The 24,450-nt window shown below is 42.2% G+C and overlaps 1 protein-coding gene across 1 annotated transcript in view; it reads left to right on the top strand.

The window, feature by feature from the left end:
- Positions 1-1,474: 1,474 nt before the first annotated feature.
- Positions 1,475-24,450, top strand: part of NID1 (nidogen 1) — a gene marked incomplete at both ends in the record, with an annotated part of 69,092 nt that continues 46,116 nt past the window's right edge. The window contains 3 exons of the mRNA XM_084254034.1: positions 1,475-1,699; positions 20,566-20,865; positions 23,040-23,266. Of these exons, the coding sequence (XP_084110160.1) occupies positions 1,475-1,699; positions 20,566-20,865; positions 23,040-23,266 (752 nt within the window). The remainder of the gene's footprint in view (positions 1,700-20,565; positions 20,866-23,039; positions 23,267-24,450) is intronic.

Raw genomic sequence — 24,450 nt, 5'->3', positions numbered from 1 at the left:
TGATAAATGTGATCTCCGAAGGTTAATGAATTTAAAGGAAAGATGAGATGTCGTAAGTAGAGAAAACCCTTTGGAAGTTGTGTTTCCTTGGCTTTTTCTTCAAACCTACTCATGCTCCTAAGTACTAGACAGAACTGGCTGTGTACTAGAATTATTCCAAGCTCGGTGTTTGGGCCTTAATTGTAGCTGGCAACAGGCAATGGGGATGCCCTGTTGACTCCTCTGACACCAAACATAAATCCAATTCCCACTGCCCCAGCTCCTCTTCCCTGGCTTCATAAGACAGCACTAATTTTCCAGTCTTGCAGGCACCCAATTTAAAAATCCTTTCTCTCTGATAGCAAATTCATATTCCTTCTACCACTGCAACATCTCTTCATCTCAATTTTCACCTTTTCTTTTCTTTCCTCTATTTTCTCCCCTTTTCAACAGGTCTCTGATGAATTCCCCATCTTTACTTTCAAATTAATGATCAACTGATTATTTAGAGTGCAACTTAAATCGCTTATCTCCCTTTGTTAAGCACTCTCAATAGTGTTTCTCTGTTGGTGAGAGTTCAAATTCTTAGGTTTGGTATTAAAATTTTTGCTTGGAACAGCCCTTTTCCACACGCCCAGCTGGGGAATGGTACCTTGAATCCACGCACAACTAACACCCCCAGCCTCCATTTTACAGCTTCCCTTTCCAGCTACCTGATGAAATTGCATCCTTTCCAGAACACCTGGTTTGATTCCCGGCTCCATCCCACACGAAGCTGTCCTTGGCAATTATGCCAGCATCCCTGTCCTTAAGTGGAAACCCCACTTAACATTGCATTTCGTTCCATACTCCTGACTTTGTCTTGGAGGGTGAGACCCTATTTCAGGTCAAAGTTCCACATGAACACATCACTCAAAGTGGGAAGAGTAGAAGGTTGAGTTAATTGCCATGCTCCAGGCCCGGTGCCTTCCTGCTAAAGTCCCAACACCTACCCCCTCTTCCTCCCAGAGTCTGACCCTGCAAGCCTGCCCACCGGATGGGAGGCAGCACTGGGGTGGCTGTGTTCCCGAATCCAGAGCATTTCCGCGTCCTCTCCACGAATTAGCCCAGACCAGAGGACAATGGTGCAGAGCCTGGCGCTGCGCTCCCAGCTCCCGGAGGGGCGTTCAGGGGAAACCGAGTTGGTTTCAGGAATCGCTGCCACCAGCGCCCACTGCCCTGAGGGAACTAGGGCGATGCTTCACGACCGCCTGGGGGATTCCTCGTCGCCCCTCGCCCTCCCCCTCTTGGTCATTGGACAGCCTCAGCGGCGCGCCCTGTGGACGGGGCGGGGCGCTCCGCATCTCCCCTCGGCTCTCCACCCCTATTTCCCGGGGTTAGAACGTCGGGAGGCGGGAGAGGTGGAGGGGCTGCCGAGGGGCGTCCGGTTACATCTCCGCCTTCCTCAGTCTCGGGCAGCCGAGCCGCGGGGTTTGCGGGACAGCAGCTGGGGACCATGTTGACCGCAATCCGCCGGAGCGGGGCAGCGTGGACGTGGGCTCTGCTGTTGCAGATGCTGCTGGCGGGGCCCGGGAGCTGTTTAAGCCGCCAGGGGCTCTTTCCCTTCGGCCCCGAAGTAGGGGACGTGGAGCTGGAGGCCGGGGACGACCAGGTCTCCCCTGCCCTAGAGCTGAGCGGGGCGCTCCAATTATTCGGCAAATCCGACATCTACTCAATCTACGTGAGTCCACCCGGGGAAGGAGGTGGGGACATGCGGCGGGAGGGGAGTAGGGGAGGGTGTGCGGGGCTGCGCGGGCGTCGGAAGGAAGGCCCGGGCGGGCCGGGGGCGCCGGAGGAGCCGGACGGACGTGGGCGTCGTGGGCGGGGACCCGGACCCGCTGGCCGCGGGTGCGCGGAGTGTCGCGCTGGGTCTGCAAGCCCGAGGGGCTCCGCGCTGGGTCTGCAAGCCCAAGTGGGCTCCGCGCTGGGTCTGCAAGCCCAAGTGCCCACCGCCAGGTCACTGTCGCCTGAGAAGCACTCGGGTCTGGGGAGTCCGCCCCGTCTGCGCGGTCGCGCGCGCGCGCGCCCTGCAGGACGCTGGGACCTGGGACCGCGGGCCACGGAGACCCGGAGACCGCGGGCAGAGGTTCCTCCCGGCCGCCACGGGCAACATCGCGCGTGGAGGTCGGTTCGCGTCCCGCCTTTGTCCCGAAACTTTGGCTATGAGACCCGGCCCAGAGGGAGCCAGGCGGGTGCGCGCAACCTCTGCAGGCATGACCAGAGCCGGGGTGCAGTCGGCGTGCGGGTCCTGGGAATCCTGTGGGTGCCGGGGCTGGAAAAAGGCGGCCCATCCGCACGCTCCCCGGGGGGAATTTATCCGACAGACCCTGCATTCGTGTGTGTGGACTCCAGCTGTTTCCAGCAGTCGTTCTGTCTCTGACTGAGCGCCTTTCAGTCCAGAGTTCAGGACCGGGGAAGCAAAGTGTCCCGGTGATCCAATTTCCTGTATCCGAACACTGTCACCAGTGGGGGGTGAGGGGGAGGGAGTGCGGCGAATGGGGAACGAGGCCAGGTGACCTTTAGCTCTCTGGAGCCTTCTCAGAACCAGGCTGACCGAAGGACGCTGTCAACTGGAAGTCCTTTCGTGCGCCGCCTTCCCAGCCCCGCACCATGTGGATTTCATATAAAGCTGTGCGCATTCCAGAAGTGGGGGCAGCTACACAAACAGCGGCTGGAGTCTGTCCTCGCGGTGAAATGGCTGAGCTAAGTAGTCTGGCTGGGGCAGACTGGCCTCGGACGACACCCACGTGGAGATTGTCTGCTCTGCCTAAAAAGAATGGGTCCTTAAAGTTTTGACCCACGGCGAGCCAGGCCCTTGTTGGTACACAAACACACACACACACACACACACACACACACACACACACACACACACCCGCGCGCCTCTTGGACAGTCTGGTGAAGACTGAATTCTCCCCTTTTATTTAAGGTATATTTTTAAGGATTTATTTATTTATTCATACAAGAACTGGGGTACAGGCCAGAGGTGTGTGTGGGGGGCGGTGTGAGAAGACTTACCAGAGACAGAGTGGGGAGCAGAACAGGTAGACTGAGAGGAGCAGCTGGCGAGACTGGAGAGGTCTGCTGTGCCATGTAGGTAGCACCCTGGCCGGGATCGAACTCATGCTGCAGTGGCTGCAGACAGCTTCATAGGCTGCGTTCTAGCCCCTTGTGCCACCAGGGAGTCCCCTAAGGTGTTTTGTTTTGTTTTTTAATCGAAGTAACTTTGCATTGTAATGTTTTATTAGTTTCTGGTTGGGTGTGCCTCACTGTACATCAGCATGTGTCTGTACTACCTTAAGTTCAGTCAAAATTCAGTTCTATCTTTCACCACAGAATTGCCCTCCTTCCCTCTGGTAACCACTAATTTGTCTAAAAGACCTTTTCTTAAAAGTATTTTAAAATATTTTTAAATGTATTAATTAAAATCCACAGGATTGGCAAGGAAGTAAATTATGCTGAAAGGCAGATAAAAATATTAAAGCAGAAATCTATGGAGTAATAAATGTGTTTATTTTTAACCACATTAACTAGCAAAGCACAGCAGTGGAGCCTATGGTAGGACAGCTAGTTTTTGAAATTTCAAAATCATGAGGATTGTAAACAGTATTTGGAGATATCTGCAGTGATTACAGTGTGATATGAGGATATCTGTGAGTTCTACTAGTGGCAAGTTCATTAGTACTTCTGTATTCTTGACTATATAAAAATGGAAGGGAATGCTAAATATCAATTAGGAATAACTGGAAATAAAAATGGATTTCTTTTTTCCAATTCTATTCATGAACTCCTATAGATTGATCATTGGACCCTGTGTTAAGAACCTCTGTTGAGTTTGGGGTCTCCTTCCTTCCCTCCTTTACTTATGGCATTGGACCAAATACAAAATATTCTAAAGACCTAGAAAATCTAGACCTAAAAATTATTCCTGACAAATGATACTTTATGTTCTATTTGGGTTTAATCTTCATTTCAAAGAGAAGGAATTCCAGAATTCCTCCTTGGATCTTAAATTTCTGCTATATGTTGGGTTCTCAGGAAGCCTTCTGAGATGGAAATTAGTGTGAGGCAGGGTATTTCATTAAAGTGCACACTTCAGATCCACACCTATGAGGGGAGATATATGAAGAAGGGTTGAACAGTGGGAGAAGCTGAGCTGCAGGGCAGTCCCAACGAAGTTCTCAGCTGAGAGCTCTGAAGGTAGGGTGGCATTTCAGATTGCCCTCTGTGCCATGTGATTGGTCTTTGAGTAAGGGCCCTGGAAGGAGGTGTGACTTTTGGTGAGGAAGTTTTTTCAGTGGAGGCAATCCTCAAAGAGAACTGACTGCTGAGCTTAACCAGCAAGGGCTGCATTCCTAGGAGCTGAAGGGGGAACCTGTCCACTACCTTAGGTGTATAAAAGCTCTTTTTTTTAAAGATTGATTTATTCATTTATGCATACAAGAACTGGGAGTGTAAATGCTCTTTTGAGGAGTGTATATGCTCACAGGACCCTGAGTGAGAATGTAAATTGTCAGGGAGTGTGAGCATGAACCAAATGTTTCTGTAATATTCTGGGCACTAGACTAGGAAAATAAAAGGAAGAGCCACCAATTATAAAAACAAGTATTGGATGAGTATGTGTACATATGACAGGGACTTGATAGTTTTATTTTATCCTCAAAACAACTCTCTCCTTTTTTCAGATGAAGAAATAATAACACAAAGTCATACCATCAGTTAAATGCTCAAGCTAGGATTCCAACACAAATTTGTGCCCGACTTACAGTATTTTTAAGCATTAAGCCTAAAACATGGTAGTGGGTGAGAGTAGTGAGGGAAGACTTTACAGCGAGACACATCCAATTTTGGCAGGTTTAGGGTAAATGGAGAAGCCATTCTAGGTGGGAGGTACTGTAGAGGCAAATGCATGAGGATGAGAAGAAGCTTGGCATGGGCTGGGATAAAAGCAATTCTTTTGGAATAGGAGGTTTCTGTCAGATAAGCAGTGGGGTGAGGAGACAGAATGCATCAGTTAGCTTTTGCCATGTAACAATCACAGAAACAGTGATATATAACAATAAATATTTATTGTGCATGTGTCTGAGTAATGAGTAGGCAGAGGGCCAATATAGAAATCTACTCAGTCATCTCACTGAGCAATCAGTCATTTCACATGAACTCTATTACCTTGTCCAGTAAGCCAAACTCCTTGGGTCGGAGTTCTTCAAAACCGTAACAAGGTTATACAAAACAACAAAAACCTTTTTTTTTTTTCTTTTGGCTGGAATTTTATCATCTCAGTTTCTTTATTGATGGTAACCTCATGCAGATCAGAGACTCTTATTGACCATGTAGACCAATAGAATGATGTCTAGAACAGAATTTTATTGCATATTAAATTATGTCATGATATATAAAAATGGAGGAATGAATTAGTTGTTATTAAATTAAGTTCAGTTTATTTTGGAAATAAAAATCCTTCATGCCATAAAAGTGATAAAAGGATACACTTAGTAGCACAAAGAGTGTACACCTCTATCCTGACCTTCTCCCTGCCTCGAACCTTCTCCCTGCCTCCGTCCAGTTAATCTCTCTAATTACCTCTCTTCTTTCCTTGCCTGCTTTCACTGCCACTTGCTTTTCCTTATTAGTGGACCTTATGAATATTTTCACACCCTCCCTTCATTATTTGTTCACACAAATACTTACCAAATACTTGGTAAGCATCAAGGATGTGGTGGCACAGTTGAATATACGAGTCTGAAATTTAGAAGAAAAGCCTGAACTTTGGCTATAAGTTTGGGAATTATTGGCACATCGATGAGAAGAGAGAACTAAATGAAATCAACCAAGGGAATATGGAGATCCAAGGGAGGCTCCAACTGGTCAAGGAAAAGAGGAAAAGCCAGAAATGGATACTAGAAAGGGGTGGCCAGTGAGGTTAAAGGAAAATCAAGTGAGAGTAGAATCATGGAAGCCAAGGGAAGAAAGTATATCCAGGAAGAAAGAGTGAATCACACATTAAAGGCTGCTGATGGGCCAAAAAGATGAGGACTCTGGCAAGATGGTGGCAGAATGACGATGCTTGGCTCGCCTCTTCCAAACACACATGGCAAAACTGATATAAAATAAAGTAAAAAACAAAACAAAACAAAACAAAAAAAAACCCCGTAAGAGGGTTTGACTACTCCCTTAGGGAAAAATTGACTACCACTCTACACAATAGGAACATCAACCCTATGGAAAGGGGTAGGAAAATCTTTAAGTGAACTCTATTGAGAGTGATAACAGGACAGTAAACTCACCAGAGGGAACAGTGATTGTGGTGCAGAGCCTCCTACAGCTATTGGGAACATACCAATATTGGGCTCCTAAGACCTGCTCCTACACTGGATAAGGGGATGCATGAGCAGGCACCTAGGATGGAAGGTGCATTGCTGGAGAACTACAGAGGTGGGGGTACAAAGTGAATACTACTGGCTTGAGTCTGAGGCTCATAACAGAACAGCTAGCCTGAATTGGGTCAGGGCACCTGAACTTCACTGTAGAAGAGGCTACTGCTGAATCTCAGGTGGAGCTATTCAGAACACCTGCCAGCACACACCCCAGGCTGAGAGATCCAAGACACCTGTTATCCTCCACCTCCCCACAAAGAAATGTTTTGCAAGAGTAAGTTCAGATGTCCTCAGTCTACTTGAGGTGATCCTTTGATGCCTGTTGCCCCAGTCCTTTTTTATACCTACTACCCCATGCTGGTACCCCTCCCCCAACTATTCCAGCAGGTGAAAAACAACAATTGAAAGTCTGCCCCTACTAAAACCCATACAAAATCAGAAATGAGGAGACAAAGGAACACAGTGCAAATGTCAGAACAAAAACAAATTTTCAAAAACCATGAAAGAGCCCTGAACACTGCAGAGCATGACAGAGGGAAATTCTGGCAATAATCCTGGCAATGCTGATGGAACTTTAAAAAAAAATCAGGATGTAAAACAATAACATAATAAAGATAATGAAGGCATGAGGCAGCTAAGTTCAGAAATAATGGAGTTATGAACCACAGTGTCTGACTTCAAAAATACAATTGAGGGCCTCAATAGCAGACAGACAGAAGCAATAGAGAGAATTAATGAGCTCAAAAACACAATGTTGAAGAACACAATAGAACAAGGTCAAGAAAATGAAAACGGTATAGGAGCTCTTTAGGACAACTTAAAGAGTAAGAATATCCATATCTTGGAGATCCCAAAAAGAGAAAGGCATACAAAACCTATTTAAAGAAACAATCACTGAAAACCATTCTGCTCTGAGAAATGATCCAGAAGTTGTGATCTAAGAAACCCAAAGAGCTCCAAACAAAAATCATACCAGATAGACAGACACCATGACACACAGACATAATAAGGCTATGGAGAACTAGTAACAAGGAGAGAATGTTAAAAATATCTAGAGAAAGAAAAGGGTAATCTTTGAGGGAACACCAATCAGATTGTCAGCAGATTTTTTTTTAGCAGAAACACTGCAAACATGAAGGGACTGAAAAGAGATATTTAAAATACTTAAAAAGACTTTCAATTCAAAACCCTTTACTTCGCATACTTAACAATCAAAATAGAAGAAGCTAAGGAGCTTCACTGAAAAGCAAAAACTAAAAGAATTATCAACACCAAGCCACATGAGAGATATCCTAAAGGGCTTATTATAAAGCAACAGAACAGTGACTATCAAGGCAACAGACACCTAAATTACTTAACACAAAGAAGGAGCAGTAGTGATGTGGCCTACTAAAGCCAGTCAGAGACCAGACAGTCCACCAGTAACATATACTAATATATACTAATCTCAGTAGAACATCATATACTAATAACATACTGATCTCAGTAGAACCTGAAGTAAAAAATAATACAAGTAACACATAAAACAGTGGAAATGGAACTTAAACAAATCATAATAGGAAATCCTCAAAAAAAAAAAAAAGACAAGATAAGCCAAGACAACAAAATGTCAACAAGTACATATATCGAAATAATTACCTTAAACATAAGTGGCCCGAATTCATCAGTGAAAAGATATAGAGTGGTTGAGTGGATTTCAGAACAAAATCCAACCTTTTGGTGTTTACAGGTAACTCACCTTACCAGTAAAGACAAGCATGGACTTAAATGTTGGATGACAGTTATACAACAACAAAAATCAGAAACAGGGCCTCCCCGGTGGCGCAGCGGTTGAGCGCTGGGTTGCGAAGCTGCCCGCAGCCTCTGTAGCGCCGGTTCGATCCCCGGCTGCTCCCCAGCCACTGGAGGGGGGGTCCCGCATGGCGCGCAGACCTCTCCTGCCGCCCACTGCTCCCCTCAGCAGTGTACTTCGGTCCTTCTGCCTGCTCTGCTCCTTGCTCTGGCTCTGGTGAATTCTCTCACCCTCCCACGCTTCTGACTGTACCCAGTGCTTGTATAAATAAAAAAAAAAATCAGAAACAGCTATGCTTATCTCTGATTAAATAGACTTTCAATTAAGAAAGGTAATAAGAGATAAAGAAGTGCATTATATTATGATTAAGGGTGTAATACAAGGAGAAATAACACTTAAATATATATGTACCAAATGATGGGGCACTGAGATATGCAGGGCAGTAACAGAACCAACGAGAGATATTGATAACAACAATAATAATAATACTAGGGGACCTTAATACCCTACTTACAATAATGGACAGATCAACAAGACAAAGAATAAATAAGGAAAGAACCACTTTTAAGAAAGAGCTACACCAAATAGATAAATAGATATAACATACTCCTATAGAAAACCCTTCATCCAAAAGCTGCTGCATACAGTTTCTCAATTGTACATGGAATATTTTCAAGATTAGAACATATCTTGGGACACACATCAATTGTCAATAAAACCACAAAGTTTGAAATTATATCTAGTACCTTCTCTGACCACAACCCTGTAAAACTAGAAAAAAGAAAAAACAAGCAAAAAAGGTAAAACTATGAATACCTGGAGACTAAACAATATGCTGCTTAGTAGCAATTAGAAAAAGAGGAAAGCAAAGCAGAAATTAAGAAATACCTTGAGACATAGCAGGAATCTAGAAAACTTAAATAAGGGACCAGGAAAATGAATAACTATAAGAAAGTGAAAATCAAAATCAACAAAAAACTATGAACCAGAGACACTTTTAGGGGGGCGGGGGCGGGAGGGGAGGGATTGGGGTCAGAATGGGGGGGCTGCAATTGTATGGGGAATATAAAAATAAAATTTATTATTTAAAAAAAAAAAAGAATACTTTAAGTTGTTCAGGGAAAACTTACGGTATTGTAAGACAGTGTCACTGGTGACCAAAGTAAGGGGGTGGATTTTGGAACTGCTTCATAGCAACTAATAGGATTTAATTACTGATTAAATAACTCCAAGGTTTTTTGACTTATGTTAGTAATGGCTGATAGTGCCAGTAACTGAAATAAAAACAGCAAAGAACAGGTTTTGATATCAGAATAAAGGTTCAATGTCAGACATGCTGAGTTTGAGGGGCATGCGCTTCAGTACATGAACCTGGCACACCTGAAAACATAACAGCTTAGGGACAGAGACATGAGTCAGCAGCATGAGTGGATAAAGCTCTAGGTATTGATGAGGTTACCTGAGGAATCTATGTAAGGTGAAAAGAATGCTGAGAACTAAACCTGCCAAGTAGCAACTATAAATGAGAGAAGCCATCTCCCCAAGGGGAAAGTAAGTACACAAGTGAATCTGTATGGTGGGGAGCGAGGAAAAAAAAAAAAAAAAGAAATACCTTGAGACAAATGAAAATGATAATACAAATCACCAGGTGGAAATGATAATACAAATAGTAAGGAGAACAACAATTGTAACACAGACGCATTAAAAAAAAACAAATAAAACAGCAAAGGTCCCTCAGTTGGTAACACTCACCACTCACATAAAACTTAAACTAGATTGCTTGTGAGAAAAGAGTTGGTTCTTAATTCCTAAGAGACAGGTCTCTTTAACATTTGGTCTCAGGTAAATTTCTTTACTTAAATTTTTTTTTCAATTATAAGTGTTTGTTAAATACACACAGAAAATATTATCACAGATACCTAGAGACACTTCACCTATATGTAAGGGTTGTTAGCATTTGCCATATTTGTTTCATCAATTTCCCTCTGCTGATGTGTTTAAAGTAAATTACAGTTTTTATATTATTCATTAAATATCTTAGTATGGATCTTAAAAAAAAGAGCATTTCCCTACATAACCAGCATACTATTCTTGCATATAATAAAGTCAGTAATGATTTTCTATTACCAATTTATGTACAGTACAGTTCAGATTGTCTAATGTAAAAATGACATTTAAAAATTACCAAAGCTGACCTTTCTAGCTAGATGTATGCAGACTGGGATCCAAAGAACAACCAGTTACTACATTTGGCAGTTCTCTTAAGTCTGTTTTAATCCTGAACAAAACCCTCCCATTTTGACTCATCAATTTAAGAACCACTGTCTATTATCCTGTAGAATGTCCCACTGTCTGCCTTGCACTATTTCTTCATGATGCAGATTGACTGGTTATTCTATTTTTGTATTTCCTGAAAAGTGGTCATCTTGAAAATATTCAAATTAAATTTTTTTTTCTATTCAAAGCATGGAATTTTATGTTTAATTTGGGAATAATTAATACAGGCAAATGGATTTTTAAAAAAAAAGAAAAAAAAACCTTGTAAAAACCGAAGTTTCCTTCCTATCGTGGCCTCCAGCCCAGTAATTCCCCCCTCAGAACAATCACTGTTCATAAATTTCTTATCTCCTTGCAGAGATTCTCAAATATACAAACAAATGTAACTATACATCCCTCTTGATTTTTTAATCAAGCTTAATTAAAACAGCTTAATTGAGATATAATTCAATGGGGTTCTGATGAGATGTTGGGTTTCAACAAGTGGGGTCCTTGGGTTACCTCTGAGAAAAGTTTCATCAGTACTCCCGTTTCAGTTTGCCAAGGAGAAGAAGGCATTTGCACAGACAGAGGCAGATGAAGATTATATTCAGAAGGGCAGGTTTATTAAAAAAGAGATAAGAAAACACCTTGTAGACACAGGTGGGCTGAGATCTGGGTTTGAAAGGGACAGATTTGTTGAAAGGGCTGCCTACATGGACACAGGCAGGCAGTCTTGGGGACCAGAGCTGCATTTTGCTAGGGCAGAAGTTGTTCTAATATAGTGTTCCTTTGCAGGAGAGAGGTTCATTTCCATTGTGGAAATTTATCTGTTGTTATATCAATCACTTCTAGGGTCTGATTGGGTTAAGCTGTCAGGACTGGAGATTCTCTAATGGCCTTCAATCTCTATGTCCCACCTCTGGTTCACACCTAAGAATTTTTCTGTAGCAATCATTTGTAATGACTGACAATTCCCATATCCCCACTTTTGGGCTGCTCTGAGGATTTTTCATTTCTGTAGCTGGTTTTTACAAGTATATTCATCATTTCTATCCCCATCTCCAGTTTCTGGTCTTGTGCTGCCTCCATCCCAAATTTTCTACTCTAAGCCGCCATCATAATTCACATACCATAAAATTACTTGTTTGATTCAGAGAGTTTTGCAACCATTACCATTACCTAACTCTAGATTATTTTGATTGTTCCTAAACCACATACTCTTTAGCAGTCAATTCCCATTGTCCCTTCCTGCCCCCAATCCCTAGCAATCACTAATCACTAAAACAGGATTTGCCTGTTCTGGACATTTCACATAAATGGAATCATACAATATATGACCTTTTGTACTGGCCTCTTTCACTTGGCATAATGTTTTCAATATTCATCCATGTTTTAGCGTGCTTCATTCTTTCACAGCTGAATGTTTTGTTGTTGGATTTGTCTATTCATAAGTTAACAGACGTTCAGGTTGTTTCTCCTTTTGGACTATTGCGAACAAAGCTGCTATGCATGCTTGCTTGCAAGTGTTTGTGTGTACATCTGCTTTCTTTTGACTCTCTTGGGTATTATACCTAGGAGTAGAATTGCTGGGACATATGGCGACTCTTCTTAAGATTTTGAGAAACAATCAAACTGTTTTCCAAAGTGACCACACCATTTTATGTTCCTACCTACAATGTATACAGACTCCAGTTTCTCTACATCCTTGTCAACACTTCTGAATATCTGACTTTTTGATTCTAGCCATCCTGGTGGATGTGAAATGGTATCTCATTTTGTTCTTGAAGTGCATTTTCCTGATGGCTAATGATGTGAACATCTTTTCTTGTGCTTAATGGCCATTTGTATATCTTTGGAGAAATGTCTACTCAGATCCTTTGCTCTTTTTTTTTTTTAATGATTATTTGCGTTGTTATTGTTGACAAATTAAACATTATTTAACAAGGATACTTCATAAATAAAGTCAAACATGTCGTATTATATACCATCAGGACACAAGTGCTGTCTGGTTATTGCTCTGCTACTGCAGTATTAAGACAATGACAGCTGCATCATGTCTGTCAAGCTATGTTTTTCCCCTTATGAGAAATTAGCAAGCTGTGAGGTGATAATTTGCCTTTATGTTCCTGTCCCCTTGTCCACCAACCTTCCACCAAATGATTTTAGCATCTAGTGATGATCTTTGCTTGAACTGATGATTAAATTAAGGGTTTCCAAATAATAATTTTGTTTTGTTGCTTGCTTATTTTTATCATTCTTTCTGCATTTTAACTGGCATAATTCTGAAAAGAAGAGCTTTCCCTCATTAAGTAGGGCTTTGGAGTTACAATGACATATGTTTCATTCTGGAAAGGTGGTGAATGCTTAATGCTTTCCCTATAATTTCATATTAAAGGATTGGTGTTCAAATTAAGGAACTGACATCATTAAAATTAAGGGAATGCTGGTGATCCACGTGGCACAGGTAAACTGTTAATATCTCCATCCAAGGTGTTATTAAGGATGAGCATGCATCTCCCTAAAGACTTGAGATTTAAGTTTTCTCTCTTCCCTGATCTTTATCTTCTCTTCTGGAATGCGGAAGGACATCAGAAGTTAAAATTTAAAGACCCCCTCCCAACCATCTCTAATTGTTGTAAGTTAATCCCAGGTAGAAATTTCCTGCAGAAGCCATGGGTAACTGATCTAGTCTCCTTAGACATTAACTGGATTAAGTTGAAGACAGTGACTCACCACTTAATTATTATCCCTATGTTGTCCTTTGTTTTTATCTGCTTACCTTTTGTTTCTATTTCTAATTTAAACTGGAGCCATTTCTCAGGTTCTATGGGGGTCAATGGAAAAAATTAGCAATTCAAACTCAAAAGTTGTATTACCACAGTTCTAACTAGGATTGTAGGCGAGGCATAAATTGAAACTCATTTTTCTTTCAAATGGAGAATGAAGATCACATAAATGCCTTCTTTACTAGGCTTAATGAGATAACCGGAGTAAAAAAAAAAGTGCTGTAAACTGTAAAATACCACGCAAATGTGTCAGAACCCATGTGCTCTCTGGGCTGGAGGCGGAAAGTCGGTCTCCACCTTGATTTTGTGATGGATCGGGCAATTTCCTGAATTTCCATCAGTTTTCTTTTCCTCACTCCCTTAGCTTTTTTCTGGCTGTCCGATCTTTATCCATAAAGCCATTCCATGAAGATTTACAACTTTTTTGTCTTTGCTATTAATTTTTCCACACTAGGTAGCCAGATAAAACACAAACAGTAAGGCAGATTATGACTCTGGCAGATAGTGTTGCAAATCTTGGTTGTATCATTTGTGCACTGTGTGACCTTAAGCTAAATCCAATCTCATGTCATTTCCTCGTCTCTTTCCTATATGCGAAAAAGAGAGATGTTTATATTAAAATTTTAAAGATTTATTTTCTAATTTATACAATAGATGAGGTACAGGCCAGAGGCGTGGTAGGGTGAGAGGACTCACCAGAGACAGCGGGGAGCAGAACAGGCAGACGGACCAAAAGCACTGCTGAGGGGAGCAGCAGGCGAGGAGAGGTCTGCTGTGCCATGTGGGTATCTCTGTGGCTGGCTGGGAATTGAACCCGCGGTGCAGAGGCTTCAGACAGCTTCACAGTGCTGTGCTCAACCCGCTGCGCCATTGTGGAGGCATATTAAATTTTTTTTAAATGCAAAGAGATTTAGTAATTGTTCTCAGATTTAGCAGTCAGTAAATGTCTGCTGTCTTTCCATTCTTTGCCCGAAATTATTTTACTGTAAGTTCCTATTTCCCCACCCTTGGAGGTTGCTTTTGCAACTCCAGGCGATTTTTTTGTCTTCTCAGTACGGCTTTTTGCATTTCTAAAATGACCCCATTTGTTTTTCATTTGTGCCTACCTCAAGTATTTTCTAACCACATCTGTTTTAGAGAAGCCCTCCATACCCCCCAACACACACACACACACACACGCACACACACAGCTGCAGGCTGCTCTCTGCCCTGGGGACTGCTACTAGAGTCCCTTAAGTCTAAAAAGATGGCTGTTGTTTGACTTCTTCAGTGTGCATTTGAATATAAGGACTCTAACGTGTCATTTTAATTTATTGAATATCTGCCTTTAGATTTGCTCCATTGATTCAAGCTGTCTGTAAGTTTACTTTAAAGATGAACTAGAGACAGAGGAAGTGCTTTTAAAAATGGGAAACATCCCCCCATAGAGATGGTAGCTCTGTCCCTCCTCTTCTTCATGTCAGCAGGGTTGAAACAATTGCACATAAGTGGCTCCAGCTGCTAGTCATGTGGTGCCTGGCATTTTCACCCTGGGGTGTTTTGTGATATAATTGACATGCTTGGTTCTTCAAACAAAAGGCCATGTTCCTGGGAGCGGGGGCAGTGGACAGACACATTCTATAAAGGGGCGTGAAGTTGTACTTGTAACACATTGAGTCGAATTTAACTTTGTTAAAGGAACTCCTTTATGCCTGTGTGAATTGTAAGCAAGATTTCAGGGCAGAATTTACATGGGTCAATGCACCAATAGCCACTACCTTTCAACCCTTTTGACATGAAGAAGAGGAGGGACAGAGCAACCATCTCTAAGAGGGGATGTTTCCCATTTTTAAAAGCACTTCCTCTGTCTCTAGTCCATCTTTAAAGTAAACTTACCACTTAAAGAAGTGGTATATTTTTTATTCTACCAGGAACCTCAGCTGGGTAATATTTGGTTAGTTTGAGTTACCTTCAGACAATACTGTAATATTATTATGTTTTTTCAGCTCTGGCCATAATTGAGACAGGCTTTCTCAGGAATACATTTAATCTACAAAGGTTTTACTGTGTGATCTAGAGCAAGGCATGCAAGGGGCTAATTGCAAAGAGGTGCAGATATACAGAAGTGAGTGGTAACCCTGTTTGGGAGTTCAGGAAGACTTCATGGGGAGAAACGAGCCTCTGCCACCGACACGAGCTGAGTAAGGGTCATTGAAGCAGAATGGACGTTAGGTGCAAAACATGCGTAGGTGAGACATGTTGTGAATTTAGAGAAGTGTAAGCAATTTAAAAGTTTTTTCCAGTGCCTATATTTCTGCTGCATCCTTCTACTCACAAATATTCATATCAAAGCTAAAATCTCATTCCATCATCCATATTTTTACTGTGCCATATGGGTCAGCTCTCAGGCCCGGGATCGAAATCGTGCTACACACAGCTTCATAGTGCAGAAACTTAACCCCTTGTGCCACCAGAGAGGCCCCCATTACCAGTATTTTTTTTTAGAGATTTATTTATTTATTTATACAAGCACTGGATACAGTCAGCAGCACGGGAGGGTGAGAGAATTCACCAGAGCCAGGGTGGGGAGCAGAACAGGCAGACCGAAGAAATACACTGCTGAGGGGAGCAGCGGGCGGCAGTAGAGGTCTGTGCGCCATGTGGGACCCTCACCAGGGACCGGGGGCCAGGGATGGAACCGGCGCTGCAGAGGCTGCAGTCAGCTTCGCAGCCCAGTGCTCAACCGCTGTGCTGCTGGGGAGGCCCCCCTATGACCCATATTTTTAAACTAGCACAAAGGTGCTGAACAGAAAGCAGTATTAGAGACTGCCTTGCAACCCTTATGTTTAACAATTGTTTCTTCTGGGCTCAGAGGACCGAAAAGAGTGCCTCTGGACTCTGTAGCTTTTGATTGACTTTAATCACTAATTCATTCACCAGCACCTTCTGTTCATTAACACAGTCTAGCGTACCCAGTGCAGCCAACTCTGCTAAAAATCACTACTAAGGGAGTGGCAGATATTTCAAGGAAGGGTGGGTTAGTCTGGGGAAGGGTGGAATTCAGACAATGAGTGCACGTCCTCCTTACAAAAAGAGTATTAGTGTTGGTGCAAGTATAAAAGCCATTCACCCTTCTCTAAACTTTAACTTAATCATGTTCATTATCTCTTTAAATTTTTTTATTATGGAAAATACCAAACATATACAAAAATAAAATTTTTGTATAGTGCACACCCGTGACTCACCCAACTTTAACAATTACCAATTTATAGCTTGTCTTCTTTCTAGCCCCACCTATTCTTAATATCCACCCTCCACCCCCACTCAACTGGATTGGTTTAAAGCAAAACTCAAACATTTTACTCCATTGTAAATATTTCAGACTATATCTCTCAAAAGTGATTTTTTTTCAATTAAAAAACCCTGCAAAATCATTATCACGTCTGAAAAAATTAATTATGATTCATCCAATATCCAAAATCCAAGTAAGTCCTCACTTAACATTGTGGATAGGTTCTTGGAACTACAATTGAAACAGAAACCTATAAATAACATGTAATGAAAACAGGTCCTCTAATAATGTCCTTTTGCTTGAATCTGATTTTTTTTTTTTAGTCAACATTATAATTAAATGATATTGAGTGAAACTATGTTATTCAAGAAACTGCTGTAGCTTCATAAAACTTTTTATTTTGCTTTTCAGTTGATTGGTTTACATCAGGATCCAAAGACCACACATTGCATCTGGAAATAGGTTTCTTAGAACTTTTTAAATCTAAAGGTTCCCCTCACTTCTTTATTTCTCGAAATGTATTTATTAAAGAAACTGGGTAATTGTCCTTCAGAGTGTCCCTTATTCTGAAGTTTGCTGATCATGTTCCTGTGGTATCATTTCACATGTTCTTCAGTCCCCTGTATTTCCTGTGAGATGATAGTTAAAGATGGAGCCTTGCTGGGGTTCACATTATCAACTCATACTCTGTTTTACCCATCAGTATTGCTTTTCAGTGGGAGGAGCCACAGTAACACAATGTTATGATCTTTCATATTGTTACAGGGCAACCCCAATATAAAACGGGTTGCCTGACTGTGGGTCCTCGCCTGCACGTTTAAAGGGGACTTATTAATGCTAAACTGCAGACACACACGAAGGGTTGATAGAAGGTTTATTTACAAGGGAAGGGGAAATGAATAACTCAGGGAGAAAAAGAGGGAGATAAGTTCGTAAATGCATCCTACCCTTACAGCTGACCTGGAATCCCAATGACCCGCCGAACTGGCAAAAAGCCAAGCATGCTGTGTGGCCAAGAGAGCGGCCCCTGGCCACATGACCAGTTAAATACTCAGAGAGCCTAGTTGCTTAACTCCGCCCTCAGGTCCTCACAACCTTCCCTTTGGGGATCATGGGATTTGTAGTTCCCAGTGTCTTGATGGAGTGGGGCTAGTCCACAAAGCCTATATGGATTTTGCTCAGGACATCCTTTCCCCATAACAATATGGCTCACCAAAGGAATTCTCAACCCTCCAGATGCTCTTTCTAAAACAATTTGGCTATGCAGGCCTTATTGGTATGAATCCCCCATCCTGCATTTCCTGGAGAAAGTCAGGAAGGTGGGAACTAACAGGAGCTGGACAGCAGATAAGCCCCGCAGCTACAGCAGTGACCAAGACATGTGTGGTCCTTCCCCACGTACTGGGGAGAGCAGCCAGAGCCAGCAGATGAGTAAATGAGGTCATTACAAACTGTGGCTCATGCCTAGAAGGAAACCAATGGGTGGTGGAATTATAAATGGGTGGAGAGAGAGTGAGGGAAGGGAGGAAGGGTAAGTAGGAGGAGCCTAGGCTGGATGGTTGGAGAAGGAGCTCTTGACCATGCTAATTCAACTGAGACCTGGAGGAGGAGAAAGAACAGTTATGTGAATGCATGAGGCAAGGAAGAGGGATGCTGGTGGTAGTGGGGATGGAGGAAATGCCATAGATGTTGGAGACAGAGCACATGGGACATGGGGTCAAAGAGAGAAAGGAGGCAAGGCAAACTACCAAGTTTTAGCAATAGGGTGACGGCTGGTTATGGAGACAGCCCTGGGGAGCTGGCTGGGCAGCTGTGTGGGTCCTTCTAGAGTCCCCAGTCTAGTCCCTTTGGTCTTTTCTCCTATCTTCCCATGTGCCATCTAGTCCCTTCCCCTTGTGCTTCCTCCCTTTCTATTAAATTACTCGATGGCACTTTAAAATGATGGAGAAAGAATAAGACCAGTGGAAGCATCACTTAAATTAAACTGGCACCCAAATGCAAGAAAATATTGTTCATCAAATTTTCCATTCACTGGTCTGTATCTGAAAAAAGAAGGCTTGCAGGGGAGCTATTTAAAGCTAAGATGTTTCATATGAAACTTCTGTATATTCTGTTTATGACATTTATCTTTAATGTCATCATTCTTCATGATCACAGACAGTTGAGATGAATGTGTAGTAAAACTAAGAAAATAATTTCCAGTACTGATCATAATGAAGTTTACCCAGTCTTTATCCAAAGCATATGCAGTGGTTCGTGATACTTGTCTAAAACCTCAATTCCTAAAGCATTCCTTGTAAAAAATAGAACATTCCCGTGCCCAGATTTTAAATAATAAAGGAGACTGGGAGTGTTTTCAAAACTCATTGGACTGATTTAAATTTCACTGGAAAACAGCTTTTTAAAACGAAGTTGTCTGTATGTGGCCTCCGTGTGGATCACATCCCACAGCAGCTGGTAACTGCCAACTTCTGGTGGCTTGAGAAAGTGAGCTGTTTCCCACGCTCCCACACATAAACCCGAAGTTGGGCTGTTTGTGCTGGGAGATGTTTGAGGGTGAAACACCAGCTGAGCCAAGCTCTTTCCCTGCCTCGCTTCTCTGCGACCTCTTAGTGTATTCCAGAAGATCATTGCTGGTGCCAGGTGATAACTGAAAATATGTCACCTGAACAGTTAACAGCCCATGAGGTCTGGTAACCCTTTTATGGGAGGGTTTTGCTAGGACCTCATTTAACTCTCCAAAATCCTTCCTTTCTCTTCCCAAGCCCCACAGACTCTACCACATCAGACTTTTTCACCAGGTTCTTGGCATGCCATGGGGCATCAGGCTTAAGTGCCTCTCCTTTTTCCCACCCCTGCATCCTGCCCCCCTCTACTAATGAGGTCTGAAATGACTGAAGGAGGAGGAGGTGGGAAATAAATGACCTGGAAAACCCAGGGCCCTTCTAATCAACTCCTTCACAATTGACAGTCTCTTTATTGCTTCTGGTGCTTTTTTAATCTGCAGCCTCTTAAAATACAAACTTTAATTTAATTTTTTAATCTGCAGCCTCTTAAAATACAAACAAAATACAGACATTTTGTAAAATGTTTCCCATTTGATTAGGGAATTTCTTTTTAATTCATGGATTCCTGAAGTAAAATGAGCTCTACAGTGGTGTTCTATGTCGTCGGTGGGTTTTGCACTAACAGGAAAGTGAGAGGGAGCCCCAGCCCCATCTTAGCATGGCTTTGTGGGAGGCCCAGAGCCCCACCTCGTGGATCTTGTCCCTTCTCCTTTCCCCAAGGGTTTTGGCTGGACGAGAATAGTAATATGTTTTTATAGGCAGTTATGACTGATTTCACAAAGGTTGTGCACACACAAACTTGGAGTTGTGTTTCTTGGGTTCAGATCTTAGAGCTACCCCTTACTGGTTATCTTCCCCATCAGAAAAGTGTGGCTAATGAGTAGGACCTAGTTTTCTGGGGTTCTTTTGAGTATTAGCTGTTAATAAGATGCCTGTAACATGGCCAGCATCCAGTAAATGTTGGCTGTATTCTAACATAGCAAATTATTCAAAGTAACTAATAATACCATAGTGTCTAGCTCAAATTTACTTCTCGACACTTACTGGATCATCATCTATTTATGTCAGTCCTTCCCTATATCCTGCTGGATTGTGACTTCCTTGAAGGCAGAGACTGTACTACCCATTTAGGGGCGGGGGGCGCACAGTTCTTAGTACAGCTCTGGTATAAAGAGTTCTTTGAGTCAATAAACAGAGACTTTCATAATGACTTGTGATTGAATGGTGATTTGCAAGGTACAAAGCACACATATATGAGAAGTCTCAGACTGAAGTTTAAGACCTTTGTCCAAGATCTGGTAAGTGGTAGATGCCAGAGTCAGGACCTGTGTTTCTTGCCTTCCACTGGACCTTCCTTTGTAGGAAAGAATACTGAGTCTTAAAGTTCAGGATTATGATGTACTGTAGGTACTGGTATGGTTGTTCTGTGAGTGGGACTCCATCCTCCCCAAAGAAGTTGCTTTATACTCATGTAACTACACTTGGTTTTGCACAGGTCACCACAAATGGCATCATTGCCATGAGTGAACCCCCAGCTGAAGAAGCCCATCCTGGACTCTTCCCACCAACCTTTGGAATGGTGGCTCCTTTCCTGGCTGACTTGGACACAACAGATGGCATCGGGAAGGTTTATTATCGAGAAGACTCATCCCCCTCCGTCACTCAGTTAGCAGCCAAATATGTGCAGAAAGGGTTCCCAGAAGTCTCTTTCCATCCCACAAGTGTGGTGGTTGTCACTTGGGAATCTGTATCTCCCTACCAAGGCCCCAGCAAGGACCCTGCCGTGGAAGGCAAGGTAAGCGCTCACCAGGGACAGGTGCACATGGCCTGACAGGTTGGTTGGCTGTGCACTCTCTTGTCGGTTATGCTCTACCCTGACGTCCATTGTGCCTACGTTACTAATAAAGACAGGACAGCCAAAGCAACATCTAGTAGGCTGGTTAGTGTAGGTTTGAAACTTCTAAGACCACATAAATCTGTTTCAATAATGATTCGATGCAAAGAAAGCCTTTTCCTGAACGGCTACCTGGCAAACAGTATTGCACCCCCTCACTGCTCTTACTTTGGGGTGGTATCATGGGGGTTAGTTTCTAGCTAAAGAGGCAAGTTCCTAACGTGAAGAGACAGGTGAAAATAACCATGTAGTCATGAGGGATGTGAAGAAATGAAGACAAGGCCCACATTCTCATTGGGAAGATGAGCCATTTTCACCATGTGAGGGACTGAGGACCCAAAAATAATCAAAACCCAGATGTGGATGTCCCTGTGGCCTCAGTGGTCAGGAGAGTCTGTAAGGCTGTGGAGAGCTTGGACTTCCTCTTGAAGGAAGGGGAATATTTGAGAAGATCAAGAAACCAGTTCTAGATCTGAGGTGACTCTTTTAGACATGGTTCAATTTCTCCTTGGAGAAATAATTTCACTCCACCATTATTTAATTTAGATAGAGTTAGGGGGAAGAGAGAAACTTTGAAAGGTTCAAAAGCACTTGGTTGGAATGCGGAATGTTCTAAACTGGTCATTCTCAAAATGTGCACCACAGAATACTAGTCCTACAGGAGAGTCCTGGAGGAAAGATAGGCCATCCCTGGTCAAATTAGTTTGGGAAATGCTAAAGCCATATTTCCCTTTTGGTGACTCACTCTGGAAAGTCCTATGTTAAAGAAATCTGCTTAATTTTGTTTAACTGACGTCTCTAAACCTCTTAGCCATATCCTTCTTATGCATTATAGCCCACAGAACACACTTTGGAAATGTGTGCTGTGGGCCTGCATGGCACATTTCGCTTTGCCGCTTGTCTGGGTGCTGTACTTGAAAACTGCTTGAAACCTTCCATTTTTCAAGCACGTGTCATTTTCACTGAAGTGATAATTGCCCAACCCTTGCATAGGACCCTGGTCTGGCTCTTGAGCCTGATCTCCCTGCCCCCTTTCTTCTCTGCACAGCCCTTTCAGCAGCTGTATCAAGTTATTTGCAATTCCCTGAGCATGCATTATTTTCTTCCTCGCAGTATCGTGCACTTGCTGACCTCTGCTTGCGATGTCCTCTCTCTAACCCTCTCTACTTGTTCACTGGGATTCGGGTACCCTCCTCCAACCCTCCTTCCCCTTGTCCAGCCACCCTCCTATTGCTCCACAACTCTGTTATATAGAATCCATCCCCAGTTTTGCCATGTTTTGTTCATATATCAGTTTAACATTCTAGACCATAAATTATCAATGCAGGTACCATGTATTTTTAGTCTTCCTATCTACAGTACTCAGCCTGGCATGCAGGAAAGGTGCTGACATTTAAGAATTACCTGCTCTGTGCCCAGCCCTTCATGTCATCTCACGTAGTATTCTGAACATTTCTTTGAAGTAGGTGCTAATTTTATCTCCCGGTACAGATACAGAGACATAAGGAGCTTAAACAACATACCCAGTTTCGCACAACTAGTGAGGAGTAAGGCAGGCATCTGAATCCAGAGCTGTTTTCTCCCAAAGCTCATGTTTTTTTTCTACTGTATGGTGCTTGGACTCAATGAATATTGGGTTGTCAGAAAAGTCATTTTTCATGTTTTCTATGCAAAAGTGCATCATGACTTTTCCAATAACCCAGTATATGCTCAAAGATGAATGTTGCTGAATATGTTTAATGGCCATGGAAACAAATTCTCAGGGTGAGGGTTTGCTAAATTGCTTGAGGTTTAGACTCCTGTCTGGAGGTACCATCTTTAATTTTTGGTTAGTCTTAGGGTCACGGTTATGCAGAAGGTATTCATTCATTAATAGGAGAATTTCATGTTAAGGTAGCCTCAGAGATTTTTAAGTGGAACTATCCTGGAAGAGTTGTCCTTGCCGTAAATGTACTTCTTTTAGAATCAGGTGAGAATATTGCGATCTCAGTACTTTTATTGTAATCTAGTGAAGAACACATTTTAAGATCCATAAATGTTTTCCTGAGTAACTGAATCTTCACTCACATTTACAGAGAAACACATTCCAGGCGGTTCTGGCCTCCTTTGATTCCAGGTCCTACGCCATTTTCCTCTATCCCGAAGATGGTCTGCAGTTCTCTACAACCTTCTCAAAGAAAGACAAGGAGCAAGTGCCTGCTATGGTTGCCTTCAGCCAGGGTTTAGTGGGACTCCTTTGGAAGAGCAACGGAGCTTTTTATATATTTGCTGATGACAGAGAATCAGTCGGAAATTTGGCCAAGTATGCTGTCTTTGTTCTTCAGTAGATTCTCCCTCAATAAGATTATCATTTTATTATTTTATTAAGGATAATGTAACAGGCATTATAGAACATTACCTAAAAATGCTCCCATGGATTTAATTGTGTATATAGTTTTTTTATTATGCAATGCTTTTTCTCTGAAGAACTCAAGGGAATATGCTCATAGAATGAACAGGTATTTTGTATTTTCTATATCACTCTCATCTGAAACAGCTTCTGCCATCTCCTCTTTAAGTATATAATTTGAAATAAAGGTTATTCAAACATATCTTTTGGAATGAACCCAAAGCTAAGAAAATCCTTGCCTTTCCTTCCCCACATGGACCTGGAGGGAAATTCTTACAAAAAAAAACATGCTCTCTTGGGCTATTTTGTAGAATTTTGCAAGAAGGGGGCAGGAGGGAACCAAGGCTGGTTTTTCTAAAATTAAATTCTTTTCTCTCCCATTACATTAATCTTTAAAAAATCGAAACAGAACTTCCCTCGCCCAATTTCATATTGTCAAATCGAGCATCAAAGATCTGTACCCTTTATTTCATCATACGCTGGTGAAAGTTTTTGCGGATGGGCAAACCCTCTCTCATAGCCTATGCCTAATTACTGTGGTGTGAATAATCCTACCATGGCCAGTTCATGTCCTTTCACTCACAGGGAGAGGAAAAGATAAACCAGCGTATAGTATTCTCACCATACACATGCAGTAGACTTCAATAACTTTAACATAGGTACTGGTAAAATAATTTGGAAATGATAGGTTTTGAGCATTAATATAATTTATTAATTGTATATTTATATATTGTGTATTAACTGTATATTAATATAATTTATTAATTGTATATAGATGATGGTAAAATAATTTGGATATAAGTTTTGAGAATTAATATAATTTATAATTGCATATTTATCCAATTTAATTTTTTGTGACTCACAATATTCCTAAAATCTGACAACCAGTAAACTCCTGTGTACTACCGCCTTTCCTTGAACCCTGGACACACGGATTGAAAAACATTCTGTTCCTACAGGACTTTCTTGATTCCTCATTTACAATCCCACCCCTATTCCATCCCACCCAGTGTTCTCCACTGAGTCATCTATATCCCTTCTTTCATTGTGTAATCTGGTTTTATAAGTTTATAATTTTACATAATTTTGACAAACAC

The sequence above is a fragment of the Talpa europaea genome (assembly GCF_964194135.1).
Source record: "Talpa europaea genome assembly, chromosome: 14".
NCBI classification, from domain to species: Eukaryota; Metazoa; Chordata; class Mammalia; order Eulipotyphla; family Talpidae; genus Talpa; species Talpa europaea.
The sequence above is the reverse complement of the archived record's forward strand: the minus strand, read 5'-3'. Positions and strand labels throughout refer to the sequence as shown.